Source organism: Ornithorhynchus anatinus, chromosome 11 (assembly GCF_004115215.2).
Source record: "Ornithorhynchus anatinus isolate Pmale09 chromosome 11, mOrnAna1.pri.v4, whole genome shotgun sequence".
Classification (NCBI taxonomy): domain Eukaryota; kingdom Metazoa; phylum Chordata; class Mammalia; order Monotremata; family Ornithorhynchidae; genus Ornithorhynchus; species Ornithorhynchus anatinus.
Genome location: NC_041738.1, coordinates 53,367,545 through 53,381,725, shown reverse-complemented (window position 1 = coordinate 53,381,725; position 14,181 = coordinate 53,367,545). Strand labels below are relative to the sequence as shown.

The 14,181-nt window shown below is 54.2% G+C and overlaps 1 protein-coding gene across 3 annotated transcripts in view; it reads right to left on the bottom strand.

Moving 5' to 3' along the window:
• The window catches only part of NECTIN1 (nectin cell adhesion molecule 1), a 92,594-nt gene that overhangs the window by 21,112 nt on the left and 57,301 nt on the right, over nucleotides 1-14,181 (bottom strand). The window contains exon 6 of one of the 3 annotated variants that reach the window (XM_029075160.2): nucleotides 9,000-13,191. The exons of the other annotated variants lie outside the window; for them this stretch is intronic. Within the exon in view, the coding sequence (XP_028930993.1) occupies nucleotides 12,626-13,191 (566 nt within the window). The 3' untranslated portion in view covers nucleotides 9,000-12,625. Of the gene's footprint in view, nucleotides 1-8,999; nucleotides 13,192-14,181 lie in introns of those variants that run through there. 3 annotated transcript variants of the gene reach the window in all.

Here is a 14,181-nt window from a genome sequence, read left to right as displayed (position 1 = left end):
CTGATCTTCATGGTCTTGTTAGCCTCTGCTATTCAGCTTTCCTCCTCTGATTCCCGTCTTTCCCACCGCATACCTGTCTGGCTACATCCACACCCTTCTTAAGTAATGCTACCATTAATACCGCTACTCCTATTATTGCCATTAATAATAATTAATTGGGATAGTGTACTTCACTTTGATCTCACAACAACATGGGATGCAGGGAGGAGCAGGCATCATCCCTATTTTAAAGATGAGGACACTGAGGGCCAGAAGCAGCGTGGCATAATGGATCGAGCACGGACCTGGGAGTCAGAAGGTTATGGGTTCTAATCCCAGCTCCGCCGCTTGTCTGCTGTGTGAGCTTGGGCTCACTTTACTTCTCTGTGCCTCAGTTACCTCATCTGTGAAATGGGGATTGAGACTGAGCCCCTCGTGGGACAGAGACTATGTCCTACCTGATTTGCTTGTATCCACCTCAGCGCTTAGTACTGTGCCTGGCACATAGTATTTAACAAATACCATAGTTACTATTATTAAGTGATGAGTCACATCACCAAGGTCACATGCCCCAGACCCTGGCTCTTTGCATTAGGTCACCATGGCCTCTCCCCTTCACCCACCTCCTCTGCCTCCTGCTTGCCACCATACTCACCCCCATCACCGCCGAGCATCTAGGCCAGAGGCTCCCTGCTGTTCCCAGACCTATGCAATGCCTTTCCCCCACTCCTACCTTGGGCACAGTCAGTTATCTGCTTGGGTTGGCTGGCCAGCCCGATGCCCACAGGAAGAGAGGCTTGTTCTCTGCTCTTTGCCTGGCAGTGCCTTGCAAAACCTAGGGCCTGCTGTAGACTGCCTCAGGCTGCCAAACCTGACCAAGTGCTTAGGACCGGGCACCTGGGGTCCATATTAAGTCACAAATATGGACCACAAGGCCCAGTCCTCCGCCTCATCTGGGAGGCAGGACTGACACAAAAACAATCCACTCTGGTTATGGGACACCGTCACGAAGCAGATGAGCTGGTGGTGGGGATGGGTAATGGCGGAGTCAGCACGGGGGAGAATCAGCGAGGAGAAGAGACCCAGCGAAGGCTGTCAGAGGTGGTGGCCTTCATGTGGGGCATGAAGGGTGTGAGAGGCTGTGGAGGTGGGGGGTGGGTGGAGGGGGTGCGGTGAAGCAATGGACCCTAACTATTCTGATTTGCGAGGAATAGTCAGATAAAGGCAGCCTGCTCTGCCCCTCCCACCCCTCCTTCCACCTCTGAGAGCCCTATGCAAGGGTCACATTTAGGTTCCAGATAGAGCATTAAGGGGCTTTTATTATAGCATTTGTTAAGCGCTTACTATGTGCCAGGCACCGAACTAAGCGCTGGAGCAAATACAAGCTATCCAGTTTGGATCCATTCCATGTCCCAGATGGAGCTCACAGTCTTTATTCCCATGTTACAAATGAGGGAGCTGAATCACAGTGAAGTTAAATGGCTTGTCCAATGTCTAGCCAGAGGCCTACAGGGTCCTCAGAGGTTTGGAGATGGAGAGGGACAGAGCAGCAGGGAGCTGCCCCTTATTATTATTATTATCGTTATTATATTGTTAAACACTTACTATGTACCAAGGCATCATTCTCAGCCTTGGGGTATACATGAGTTAATCGGGTTGAATACAATTCCTATTCCACATGGGGCTCACAGTCTGTGTAGGAGGGAGAACAGGCATTGAATCCCCATTATACAGATGAGAAAACTGAAGCACGGAAAAGAGAAGTCACGTGCCCAAGGTCACATAACAGACAAGTGGCAAAACCGGGATTAGAACCCAGGTCCTCTCACTCCCTAGCCCCTGATCTTTCCACTAGATCAGACTATTGCTTGTTGGCTGTTGCAGCAAGGCTAGGCCCCAAGCTCCCAGATCACTGATCCATAAACACCTAAGAGTGGCTGGGCATCTACTTTTGCTGCAGAATTCCAGAATGCCTGATCTGGGAGGAACCCTGATAGGTCATCTGGTCCAGCCCCCTGCCTCCAGGTAGGTGAATGACTAGCTTAACCAGGATGGACAGGGGTCTGTTTCTTGAAGATCCCTGGAAAAGGGACCCTCACACCCCCTCTGCCATAGGTTCCAGTGTTCACTTTCCATAGTCGGGAAGTTCTTCCTCACGTCCAACCATAAGCCCTCCTACTGCAATTTAAGCCACATCTTTTTGGTTGGCGCTCTGTGAGAATGACCCCTTTATAGACTTGAAGGTGGTGATTGGGTGTGGCCTCCAGCCCGAGCCTTCTCTTCTCCAGATTGAATAGCTCCAACTCCATTAAGCTGAACCCTTAGGACCCATTTTCCCTCCCTTTCACCAGGTTTGTTTTCATCTTGTTCAGGAAGAGCTCCCGAACTGGGCTCAAGGCACTATTAATTAATTAATTAATTCATTCATATATATTGGGCACTTACTGTGTGCAGAGCACTGTACTAAGTGCTTAAACAGTCACATGCCCTGTGCTCAATAAATACGATTGATTGAATGAATGAATGAACTAATGAATTTTGGTTCCTCCTCCCACACACCTCTAGAAAGTGGGAGATTCCCACGAGCATTTCGAGAGGGTCGCTTATCTGGGCCACGAAACTCCTCTAGGCCTGCTGTTTTTGTTTTTATGGGGTTGTTAATAATAATACTAATGATGGTATGTTAAGCGTTAACAATGTGCCAAGCACAGATCTAAGTGGTGGGGTGGATACAAGGTCATCGCGTTGTCCCACGTAGGGCTCGCAGTCTTAATCCCCATTTTACAGATGAGGGAACTGAGGCTCAGAGAAGTGAAGTGACTTGCCCAAGGTCACATGACAGACAAGTGGGAGACCTGGGATTAGATCCCACAACCTCTGACTCCCGAGCTCATGCTCTTGCCACTAGGCCATGCTGTTTCTCTTTTGTTAAGTGCTTACTTTGTGTCAGACACTGTTCTAAACACTGGGTAGATACAAGATAATCAGTTGGGACACAGTCCCCGTTCCACATAAGGGCTCACAGCCTTGAAAGTTAGAGGAGCAGTGTGGTTTAGTGGAAAGAGCATGGGCTTGGGAGTCAGAGACTGTGGGTTCGAATCCCAGGTCTGCCACTTATCAGCTGTGTGATTTTAGGCAAGTCACTTTACTTCTCTGTGCCTCAGTTACCTCATCTGTAAAATGCGGATTAAGGCTGTGAGCCCCACGTGGGACAACCTGATTACCTTGTATCTACCCTAGCCCTTAGAACACAGTCAGCGCTTAACAAATGCCATCATCATCATCATCATCACCAGGCCACGAGCCTTCCAAACCGGTCTCCAAATGCCTCAGGACCAATTGGCCGGAAGGCTCAGGCCAGGGCCTGGGGAGGGGTGGCCACAGATTGGCTTGAAGGACCTCGCTAGAGGTGGGGGGCACTGTCGGGGAGCCTGCTGGCTGGGACTAATGAACCAATCTCCCCCACAGCACGATAAGCATTGGCTAATGTGCCAGAACGATCCAGTTAAATGCCAATTAGAAAGTTCCGCCCACCCCTCCCCTCTGATGTATTAATAATGTAATTAAACATCCAGAGCCTGTGCAAATTAAAAATTAACTTAACCGGACAGCCAAGAAACTCCAGAAAGTGACCGCTCGATGAGCATCTCTCCTTTTATTAGCATGCTTGGGAAACATCCAAACACACCCGTGGTGCCTTTGCTCTATAGGGCAAGGAATCTCTTTCCCCACCCGCAGAGGGGGCAGGTGGGCAAGGGGTGGAGTTGGTGTAGATAGGTTGAGCCTCTCCAGCTGCTTATTGTCTCCTCCGGTCCCTCCTCCCTCTACCGGCAACTAGGCCTGGAGGAGCCAGAGGCTAGAAGCAGTGTGACCTAGTGGATAGAACACGGGCCTGGGAGTTAGAAGGATCTGGGTTCTAATCTCAGCTCTGCCACTGGTCTGCTGTGTGACCTCGGGCAAGTCATTTCACTTCTCTATGCCTCAGTTCCCCCATCTGTAAAATGGGGATTAAGACTGTGAGCCCCATGTGGGACAGGGACTGCATTCAATCTGATTAGTTTATGTCTACTCCAGTGCTTAGAATGGTGCTTACAAATGCTTAACAAATACCATTATCATCATCCTCATTCTCACACCGGGCAAGAAGGAGACCTGATTGAAGGCAGCAGCACCCCATTGGTAATTTGGCACTTGATCCCCCTCCCATCCCTCCCGCCCCAGTGGCGCAGCCCAGATGGTAGTGTAGATGTCTGAGAAAGGAGAAACTATCTGCCGGGGTTGGGAGGGGGTGCGATTTGTGCTGCATTCCAGACAGAGAGATGGTTACCAGATGTTGGGAGTAGAAGAGGAAGGGGAAATGACAGGGAGCAGGCGGAGGGCAGGCAGAACAAGGCTCTGAGGGAGAAAGGGGCATCTCCTGAGGGCTTAGGGCGGGGGCGGCTGGGAGAGGCTGACGCTGACTGGGCTGTGAACAGGGATTTCCTTGGGGTCTGAAAGACTGGGGGAAACACAAAGTTCCCTTCAGTACTTCACCCCCCTTCCCTTCTCCTCACCCTGAGGATGCAGATTGACAGGTGTGAAGCTGCTGGCAGATGCACCGTGGTGACTGGAAGTGGGGAGGGGAGAGGGGCATGGAGTAGGAGGAGAAGCAGCGTGGCTCAGTGGAAAGAGCATGGGCTTTGGAGTCAGGGTTCATGAGTTCGAATCCCAGCTCTGCCACTTGTCGGCTGTGTGACTGTGGGCAAGTCACTTAACTTCTCTGTGCCTCAGTTCCCTCATCTGTAAAATGGGGATTAAGACTGTGAGCCCCACGTGGGACAACCTGATTCCCCTATGTCTATCCCAGCGCTTAGAACAGTGCTTGGCACATAGTAAGCGCTTAACAAATACCAACATTATTATTATTAGGAAGGATACTGGAATTGGAGAGCCCCCCGGGCTAAGAGGTGGGAGAAGCAGAGCGCTGGATGAACTAGCACTGAACTAGCATGGTCTAGTGGAAAGAGCCCAGGCTTGGAAATTAGATATGAGTTCTAATCCCCGGTCTCTACCACTTGCCTGCTGGGTGACTTCGGGCAAGTCACTTAACTTCTCTGGGGGCCTGTATCCTCATCTGTAAAATGGAGGTTAAATATTTGTTCTTCCTCTTACTTCAATTGTGAGCTTCAAGAGGGATGGGGACTGTGCCTGACTTGATAATCTTGTAACTACTACAATGCTTGGCACAGTCAGTGCTTAACAAACGTCCTTATTATTAATATTTTCAGCTGGGTCATTGTGCTAGACTCCTATGCTCAAAGACCATCAAGACATAGTAGAAGAACACAGAAAAAAGGGAAGTAGGATGACCTAGTGGAGAGAGAACGGGACTGGGAGTTAGAAGGATCTGGGCCCTAATCCCGACTCTGCCATGTGTTTACTGTGTGACCTTGGGCAAGTCACATCACTTCTCTGTGCCTCAGTGACCTCATCTGTAAAATGGGGATTAAGACCATCAGTCCCATGTGGAACATGGAATGTGTGAAACCTGATTAGCTTGTATCTACCCAGTGCTTAGTACAGTGCTCGGGACATAGGAGGCACTTGAGAAATATTTAAAAAAAAACACACCACAAATTTAGCAGGGCATCCAAATGAAGGTGTGGTCCCCATCTGCTCAGGATTTGCACTACTTCTTCAGACTCCAAGTCCCCGCCCTGTCTTTCTCATCTTAGTCTCTGATGGCCTCTCCTTTCACTCAAGGAATAGTGTCAACACTGTTGGCTGTCTCTGACCAAGTTTCTCCCCATCTCTGAATCTTACTTTTTCCACTCTGTGAACTGGAGAAGAGTCAACTCTTCCCCCTCTAGACTGTAAGCTCGTTGTGCCAGAGAACGTATCTATCAACTCTGTTTTATTGCACTCTCCCAAGAGCTTAGTATAACTCTCTGCACACAGCAAGTGCTCAATAAATATGACAGATTGATTCCCTCTCAACCCCAAGCAGCCTGAAGGAAAGCTCTGTTCTTCAGCACCTCGAGAACAGCTTCACATCCTGAAACCTCCATTCAGATCCCCGAGAACAGTTCTGGATCTAGATGGCTCGGAAATCAAGAAGGCGGACATCACTCTAGAACTCACAAGCCCTGCTCTAGAACTCGTGTCTTCGTGATTCCCTTAGAACCCCATGAGGGCGCGAGGCCAGCTCCCTGCTCTAGAACCTCTGCAATGCAATGGTCTGCCTCCTGCCTATCCTCTTGCTTTTTTTTTATTTTATAGTTTTGGTTAATTCTTTCTGTGTGCCAGGCACTATACTAAGCACTGGGGTAGATACAAGCTAACCAGGTTGGGCACAGTCCCTGTCCCACATGGGGCTCACAGTCTTAATTGCCATTTTACAGATGAGGTAACTGAGGCACAGAGAAGTGAAGTGACTTGCCCTAGGTCACCCAGCAGATAGCGGAGCGACATTAGAACCCAGACCCAGATTCTCCAGACCACAATGCTTCTCATCCTCTGAAGAGGCCCCTGGAGGAGGGAGCTGGTGGTGGAGGGACTGGGGAGGAGGGATGGAACAAACACTCCCGGGGGACATGCCAGGAAGCAATCTCAGCTTTGAGCCAATTGGTTCCTGCAAAGAGCCAGATAGGGTAGCCCTGCCCCGAGCTATACTCTTGCCAAACGTCCCCTCCCTCAGCTCACACCCTCCAGAAATATTGCACTTGTTCCTGGCATTACCCCAGTCGTACCCGCCTGGGTGCTTCTCAACATCAGAGTGGTGGCATGTGTTCTGCCAGCTACCTCCCCAGCCCTGGCTCCAAAGGGCAAGTTCCTTACCTTTTCTGGACCTCAGTTTCCTCATCTGTAAAATGGCAATTAAGATTGTGAGCCCCATGTGGGACAGGGACTGTGCCCAACCTGGTTAGCTTGTATCTATCCCAGTGCTTAGTATAGTGCCTGGCACACAGTAAGCATTAACCAAAATACCTTATTCTCCTTCCCTCTTAGACTGTAAAGGCCAATATGACACAGGGACTGTGTCTGATCTGATTATTTTCTATCTAACCCAATGCTTAGTAGTGGGTCTGGCACATAATAAGATCTCAACATATTGAGAAGCAGCATGGTCTAGTGGGTAGAGCAGGTCCTGGGAGTCTGCAGGACCTGGGTTCTAATATTGACTCCACTTGTCTGCTGTGTGACTTTGGGCAAGTCACTTAACTTCTCTACACGTCACTTCTCTGGGCCTCAGTTCCCTCATCTGGAAAATGGGGATGAAGACTGTGAGCCCCACGGGGAACAACCTCATTACCTTGTAATAATAATAATAATGTTGGTATTTGTTAAGCATTTACTATGTGCCGAGCACTGTTCTAAGCGCTGGGGGAGACACAGGGTCATCAGGTTGTCCCACATGAGGCTCACAGTCTTCATCCCTATTTTACAGATGAGGTAACTGAGGCACAGAGAAGTGAAGTGACTTGCCCACGGTCAACCCAGCTGACAAGGGGCAGAGCTGGGATTCGAACCCATGACCTCTGACTCTCAAGCCTGGGCTCTTTCCACCGAGCCACGCTGCTTCTCTAGGCTTAAACAAAAAGCTTGCAAAAGAAAACAAAATCCCAAGCCTCAATCCAGGCTGTTGCTAACCGGGAATCACGCTCTGTCAGCATTGCATGCATGCATGCATGCATGCATGCATGCATTCATTCATTCAGTCAGTCAGTCAGTCAGTCAGTCAGTCAGTCAGTCAGTCAGTCGCATTTATCGAGCGCTCACTGTGTGCAGAGCACTGTACTAAGCGCTTGGGAAAATACAGTGCAACAATAAAGAGTGACATACCCTGCCCACAGCGAGCACGCAAGCAAGAGAAGCAGCATGGCTCAGTGGAAAGAGCCCAGGTTTGGGAGTCAGAGGTCATGGGTTCAAATCCCAGCTCTGCCCCTTGTCAGGGGTGTGATTGTGGGCCAGTCACTTCTCTGTGTCTCAGTTCCCTCATCTGGAAAACGGGGATGAAGACTGTGAGCCTCACCTGGGACAATCTGATGACCCTGTGTCTCCCCCAGTGCTTAGAACAGTGCTCGGCACATAGTAAGTGCTTAACAAATACCAACATTATTATTACTATTATTACAAGGAAATGAGCTTGTCCCCCATGGGGCTCACAGGAACCTCATCTGTAAAATGGGGATTAAGAATGTGAGTCCCACGTGGGACATAGATTGTATCCAACGTGATTAGCTTGTGTCGAACCCAACACTTAGTACAGTGCCTGGCATACAGAAAGCATACAACAAATACCATAAAAAATACCACAATTATAATTATTATACCCAGCTGGGGCATCGGGCTCTTACCCTCTTCCTTGCTAAGGCCCAGAGAGCTGACATCTGTGTCTCTCACCCATCCGGATAGCTTAGTTGGGTGCTGACACTGGGCCGGTCCTCCAGATCGGAAGCGGTGCGAGGCTCCAGGTTCTCACCCGCAAACCTCTTCACCAACCAGGATGGGCAGAGGCGGCAGGGGCCCTGAGCTGGGGCAGAGCCGAGCTGCCCCACTTTCCCCAGGCCCAGACCTGCCTGCTTCTCGTTTGCCGAATGGATCATCCCTCCTCCTTGGTCCCCCGCGACCCAGCTGCTGGGGCCTTGGCTGCTGGATTGAGGCCTCTGGCCAGCTGTTGGGTCTCTTCAGACGTGGTGAACCAAGAAGGGGAAGCTCAGGGACAGGGTACTCGCCAAAGGGGATTGCTGGGGCCCGTTCATCCCAGTATCCACTGCCCTCCTCACTCTGTCAGAAGCCCCAGGCCTGAGGGTTGGGGCAGCAGGGGGTCCTGTGTCTCCGGAGGTGCAGCAGCAGGGCTGTGGCTGCAGAAGCTGGCACCCCCTGGCCTGGCTGTCATCCAGGCTTGGCGCTGGGGAGAGTGAACAGACTGTCCAGACAAGCGCTTAGTACAGTTCTCTGCACACACTAAGTGCTCAATAAATACCATTGATTGATCAATTGATTAATTGATTGACAGGCAGGTGGGAGGGAGCCTGGTGTTTGTTTTAAAGTCTTTATTTATAAAAAAGTACATTTTTTTAGGGTTCTTTTTTACAAGGGGGAGAGGGAGGTGTGTGACACAACCCTCCCCATTCTGACCAGAGTGTACCCTTCTAACACAATTCATTCCATAGAAACCAAAGGGGAGAAATAAAGGCCAAGTACAATCGGGAGGGAGGGAGGGAAATATCCCGCTTTTTTTTCTTTTGTTGTTTTTTTTAACAAAAAAAATCACACCACCTTCCCCTTTCCCAGTCACATTCCTCTTCCCAGTGTCTGGGTCTCCTCACCACCCCCCCCGGCCAGGAAAGCAAGGACAATCAAATACAGCAGCCGGGCTGGAAGCTGGGGGTGGGGAGACTCCAAAACCAAGAACTGGAAGGATGGGAGGCCCCCTCTGTCTGTACCCCAAAAGGCCCAAAGGGCCTGGGAAATTATGCACCTAATGGATATGCCGAAAAGGGCGGCCACGGAACCCGGACGGCCGGGGAGGACCCCGACAGGGAAAGACAGGGCTGGGGGTGAGGTGAGGGATTGGGGTGGGGGGTGTTTCCATCACTCAGGCCACCTTCCTGCTATGCAGCTTTCAAAGTCCATCTTCCAGCATGCCCGCCTCCCCGGCTTTGTGCCCGTCGCCAGACCACTGGCCCCGAGGAAGCCAGGCTTGCGCCAGGTGGCAGGCAAGGGATGCTGGGGCCTGGATGCCGGGTCGCCCTGCCTCGCTCGACCCACCCCCCCCTAGCAGCACCGCCCCTGTCCCCTTAAAAGGTAGAGCTTCGGACTCTTGGGGGTCCCGGGAAAGTGCGTGTGGCAGAGCCACCTCCTTCGCCGCCTGCTGGGCCTTCCAATCTCGGCTAAGCGCAGGTTCCAGGCCTGCTGCTTTGGGCCGAGGACGCTGGGGGTGGTGGTGGGGTGTGTGTGTGTGTGTGTGTGTGTGTGTGTGTGTGTGCGTGCGCGTGCTGCATCCGTGCTGGTATCGTTTGGGACAAAAGGGAGATCAGATGCTTTTAGGGCGGAATAAACATGATATCAAAATCTGTAATTAAGGAAAATAAGCTGGGAGAGTGGCAGGGTGGGGAGGATTCTGGCAGGGAAACAGCTGGGCCGTCTGCGAGGCAAACGGCTCCCGAATCGATTTAATTTGCAGCAGGAACGGCGGCAGCAGCAGCAGCAGTGATGGTTGGGGGCTGGGGGCTTCCCTATATGCGGCAGGCGGGTTGGGATGGCGAGGGGTGTGGCTGCCTGGGATGCCCATCTCCCCCCAAACTTGTATCGGCCCCAGCTGGTAGGCGGCCTCCTCCTCCCTGGTTCCGAGGCCTGGAAAGGATGGCGACCCCTGCCCAAGACCAAAGGGGCTGTCGCTTTTCTAACTGCCATGTCCCGTCTGTCACTGCCCCCCGCCTGCTTTCTCTGCTGCCTGGGAAGCTCCACTGGGTCACCCGGGATTCTCCAGCCTGGGGGAGGGCGAGGGCGAGACACAGATGTCGGGTTGGGGTGGGTGGGGGAGAGGGGTCAGAGCCTGGGACGGGACTTGTGCTCTGCTGTGTGTGCTTGGCTCCGGGGGAGAGTGGGGGGCGGGGGGATTGGGAGGGGGCCGCCAGGCTTTGGCAGAGTTCATGGGGGTGGCGGGGGTGATTTCAGAGTCGACTCGATAATTTGTGGGGGGGACCAGCCATCTCCCTGGGGGCCAAGGAGCCTCCGCCGAGGCTTTGAGGCTGGGAGAGCGGGGAACCGTCAATCCCACTGGGCGGTGGGGTGGGACGGCGGCCTTCTCGTCCAACCTGGGCTTCACTTCTCCCCTCTCTCCACCCGTCCGGCCCTCCAACTCTATCCCCCACGGTCATGGGCCTTTTCCCGGGGGGAGCCAGCCCCGGGCCAGCGTGGCTTCAGGTGTCTGCTACATGGCTACTGGGCCACGGAGAGTGGGGGGAGGGGACGAGCAAAGGGAGGGCGTGGATCCGTCACGGCCCGGGCACTGACTCCAGCCTCTCATTGATGAGAGATCGTTGGGGGGACGAAAGGAACTTTGGGGATTGGGGCTTTTTCTTGGAAAGTAGCAGCATTTGGGAGCGGGTGTCTGGGGAAGCAGGGGCAGGAGCCCGTGCTTTCACCGGAGGAAGCCCGGTGTCCTGTGCCTCCCAGCCATCCCACCCCCCACCCACCCTAGAAAGAGATCCAGAGCGGCAGCCAGGGAGAGGCGGGTTGCCCCGACGGATCGCACCTGTTCCTACCCTACCCCTGTTACGGAAACAGCCAGGTGTGGGAAGGGGGAGGTGAGTCCCTTTGGCAGAGGAGGGGGCAGGAGACCCTCTACCTTGACCAATGGGTGGACTGGTTCACCCGAATCCACCCTGGGGACCAGAGGATCCCACCAGCTACACATCACATGCCTCAGCCTTGGCCTGGGACTTGAAGGTGCTCGGCCAAGGCCAACCTGCCCCAACTGTGGCTATCTCCAAGAGTCATGTGTCAGGGGTCAGGGGCAGGGTTAGTTGTTCTCCTTCCTCCTCCGGGGAGGAACTGCCCCTTCTCCTCCATCTCCCCGGGCTTCCAGCAGTCCTGGCCGTCTCCTCCTCCCTCGCCCTTAGAGAGATTGGATCCCGCCTTGGGATCCCTTTGAGGGGTAGGGATGCGGGGCGCTGGGCAAGCACCCCCCCGCCATGTACCCTGGCTGGTCCCTGGGCTACTCTCCCAGGTCTCCATCTCCCTCCCCTCCCAATCCCCAACCACAGAAACAGTGGGCTAGGAGGTAGTGGGGAGAGGGGGCTTTGAAGATAAGGTCAAGCAGCTTCAGTGCTCGAGGCGCTGGGCCCCAAAAGGAGGGGTGGGAGCATCTAGTCCTCTACCCCCCGGGTCTACTAGACCTTGGGGTGGGGGAGGATCTGGGGCAGACCCAGGGTCACCTCTTGGGCCAGGCAGGGTAGGGATCTGGGGCTCCAGTGCAGGCATATGTCTGTCTATATGTCTCAGTCTCCTGCTAGGCTCCTCCCCAACCCCCGGGGAAACTGAGGCAAAGAAAGGGAGCCGGAGTAAACCACTTAACCCCGGGGCGACTGTCTCTTCTTTCTATCGGACCCCTACTAAACCTCCCAGTTTTCCCATTCCTGTTTCTCCTCTCTTGCCCCTCTGACTTCGCCCCCTCCCCCAGAACTGTGGTGACCCCCTGGCTGCTTCGTGGAGGGGAGGAAGAGGGAGGGAAACTCACCCCCGCGGAAATTAGACAACAAACAAACAAATTCCAGTGTTCGGGGCCTTTGGGGTGTGGAGAGGGGGCTGGGCCGCTCCCCCCGCTCCCGGGGAGAAGGGCACAGAAAGACACGGATGGGCTCCGGGATACAAGGGGTGGGCAGTAGTCAAAAAGCAAAGTGAACACCAAAGTCACAATTGAACACAACATCACGGTGGGGGAGGAGGGGGAGTAACAGAGTCACCGGGGAAAGGAGGTCAAAAAGAAAGCAAGGCGCCTGGCTCATCTCTCTCCCTCCTCTCTCCCCGCCCCCGAGAGGGTCCCAGAGGGTCTCTGGTGGAGTGAGGTCAGGGGTGGGGGGGTCAGGGGGTGGGGGAGTGCGTGCGGGAGAAGGAGACGGCCCGCCCTAGGAGGCGGGGGTGGGCTGGTGGTGGGGGGCTACACGTACCACTCTTTTTTGGAAATAAAAGACCCGTCATTCTGAGACACCATGTTCTCGGCCATGTCCAGCTGCTCCGGGTCGTACTGGTAGCCAAGAGTCCGGTTCCCGTAGCCGTCCGGGCGTCCGTCCGCCTCGTCCACGGTGAAGTAGGGCCTCTTGGCGTCGTCGTCGAGTTTGGGGTGCAGCCCCCCGCCAGCGCCGCCCTTCCCCCCACTGCCTCCCCCCACCTCCTCCTCCTCCTCTTCTTCCTCCTCATAGCTGCTGCCACCCAGCTGGCCGGGCTTCTTGTCGTCATCCGAGTCTTCGGGATACTGCAGGTTCTGGGCAGCGGGCGGGTGGTGCTGCGCGATGCCCGCCTTGCTGTAGCCGTTTCCGTACACGTGCTTCTTGGTGCTGTAGTCGCCCTTGAAGGTGTGACGGCGGCGGCGGAAGACGGCGAAGAGGACGCCCGCCACGGCCAGGACCAGCAGGACGCCCCCCACCGCGCCCCCTACGATGGCCGTCGGGAACCCGGGCACCGCTCGCTTCCCATGTTCGGTTGGAGACGGGGTGTAGGGGAACTCTGGGGGCGGAAAAGACACGGAAGGGGCACAGCGTCAGCAGCGGATCTCGGGCTCGGGGAGCCAGGGGGTGGGGAGGTGGGAGGGGGTGCGAGGGGGAGGGGCAGGAGGAGGGGAAAGCTGGGATTGGGGGGGAAGGGGGAGGGGGACGGTTCACGAACATGGCAGCCCCGGTGATCCTACCCCGCCCTCCCCCGCCTCCCCTCTCCATCCCGGAGGCCGAACCAGAGCGAGAAGGACAGGCAGACAGTGACTGAGAAACGAGCAGTCCCTCCCAACCCATCAATCAATGGTATTTAGTAAGTTCTTACTGCGTGCGGGACACTGTACTGAGCGCTTGGGAGAGTGCAGTAGAGTTGGCCGGTAGACACGATCCCAGCCCTCAAGGACACCGCCACCCACCACATACATCCCTCCCAAACTGCCCCTTCACCGAACGAATACGATCGCCATATATAGCTGTACCCATGTGCCGGAGTGTGCGTGTTCACGTGTGAACATATGAGAGCCCGGCTGTGTGCGTCCCCCCGATCACACATGTGTGCACGTCTCTCCCTGCTCCTGGAGGCCACCTCTGAGCAGAACCGAGGGGCCGGAGAGTGGGAACGTAGGCCAGGCCCCATGGAGCCAGCACCCACCATTGCCTTGCCCTGCCCTGCCACCAGTCCTTCCGCCTCCGCTGCAGCCAGCACCTCCAGGGCTTAAGGTCTTAGAGGCAGCATGGCCTAGTGGCAAGAGCACGGGCTTGGAAGTCAGAGGATGTGGGTTCTAATCCTGCCTCTTACTCGTCTGCTGTGGCAAGTCACTTAACTTCTCTGTGCCTCTGTAAAATGGGGATTAAGATTATGAGCCTCAAGTGGGACAATCTGATTGCCTTATATCTACCCCAGTGCTTACAACAGGGCTTGGCACATAGCAAGTGCTTAACAAATACCATTATTATTATTATCAATAAGGACTGATAGAGGGAGAGGGGGCTGGGGGTTGTCAGG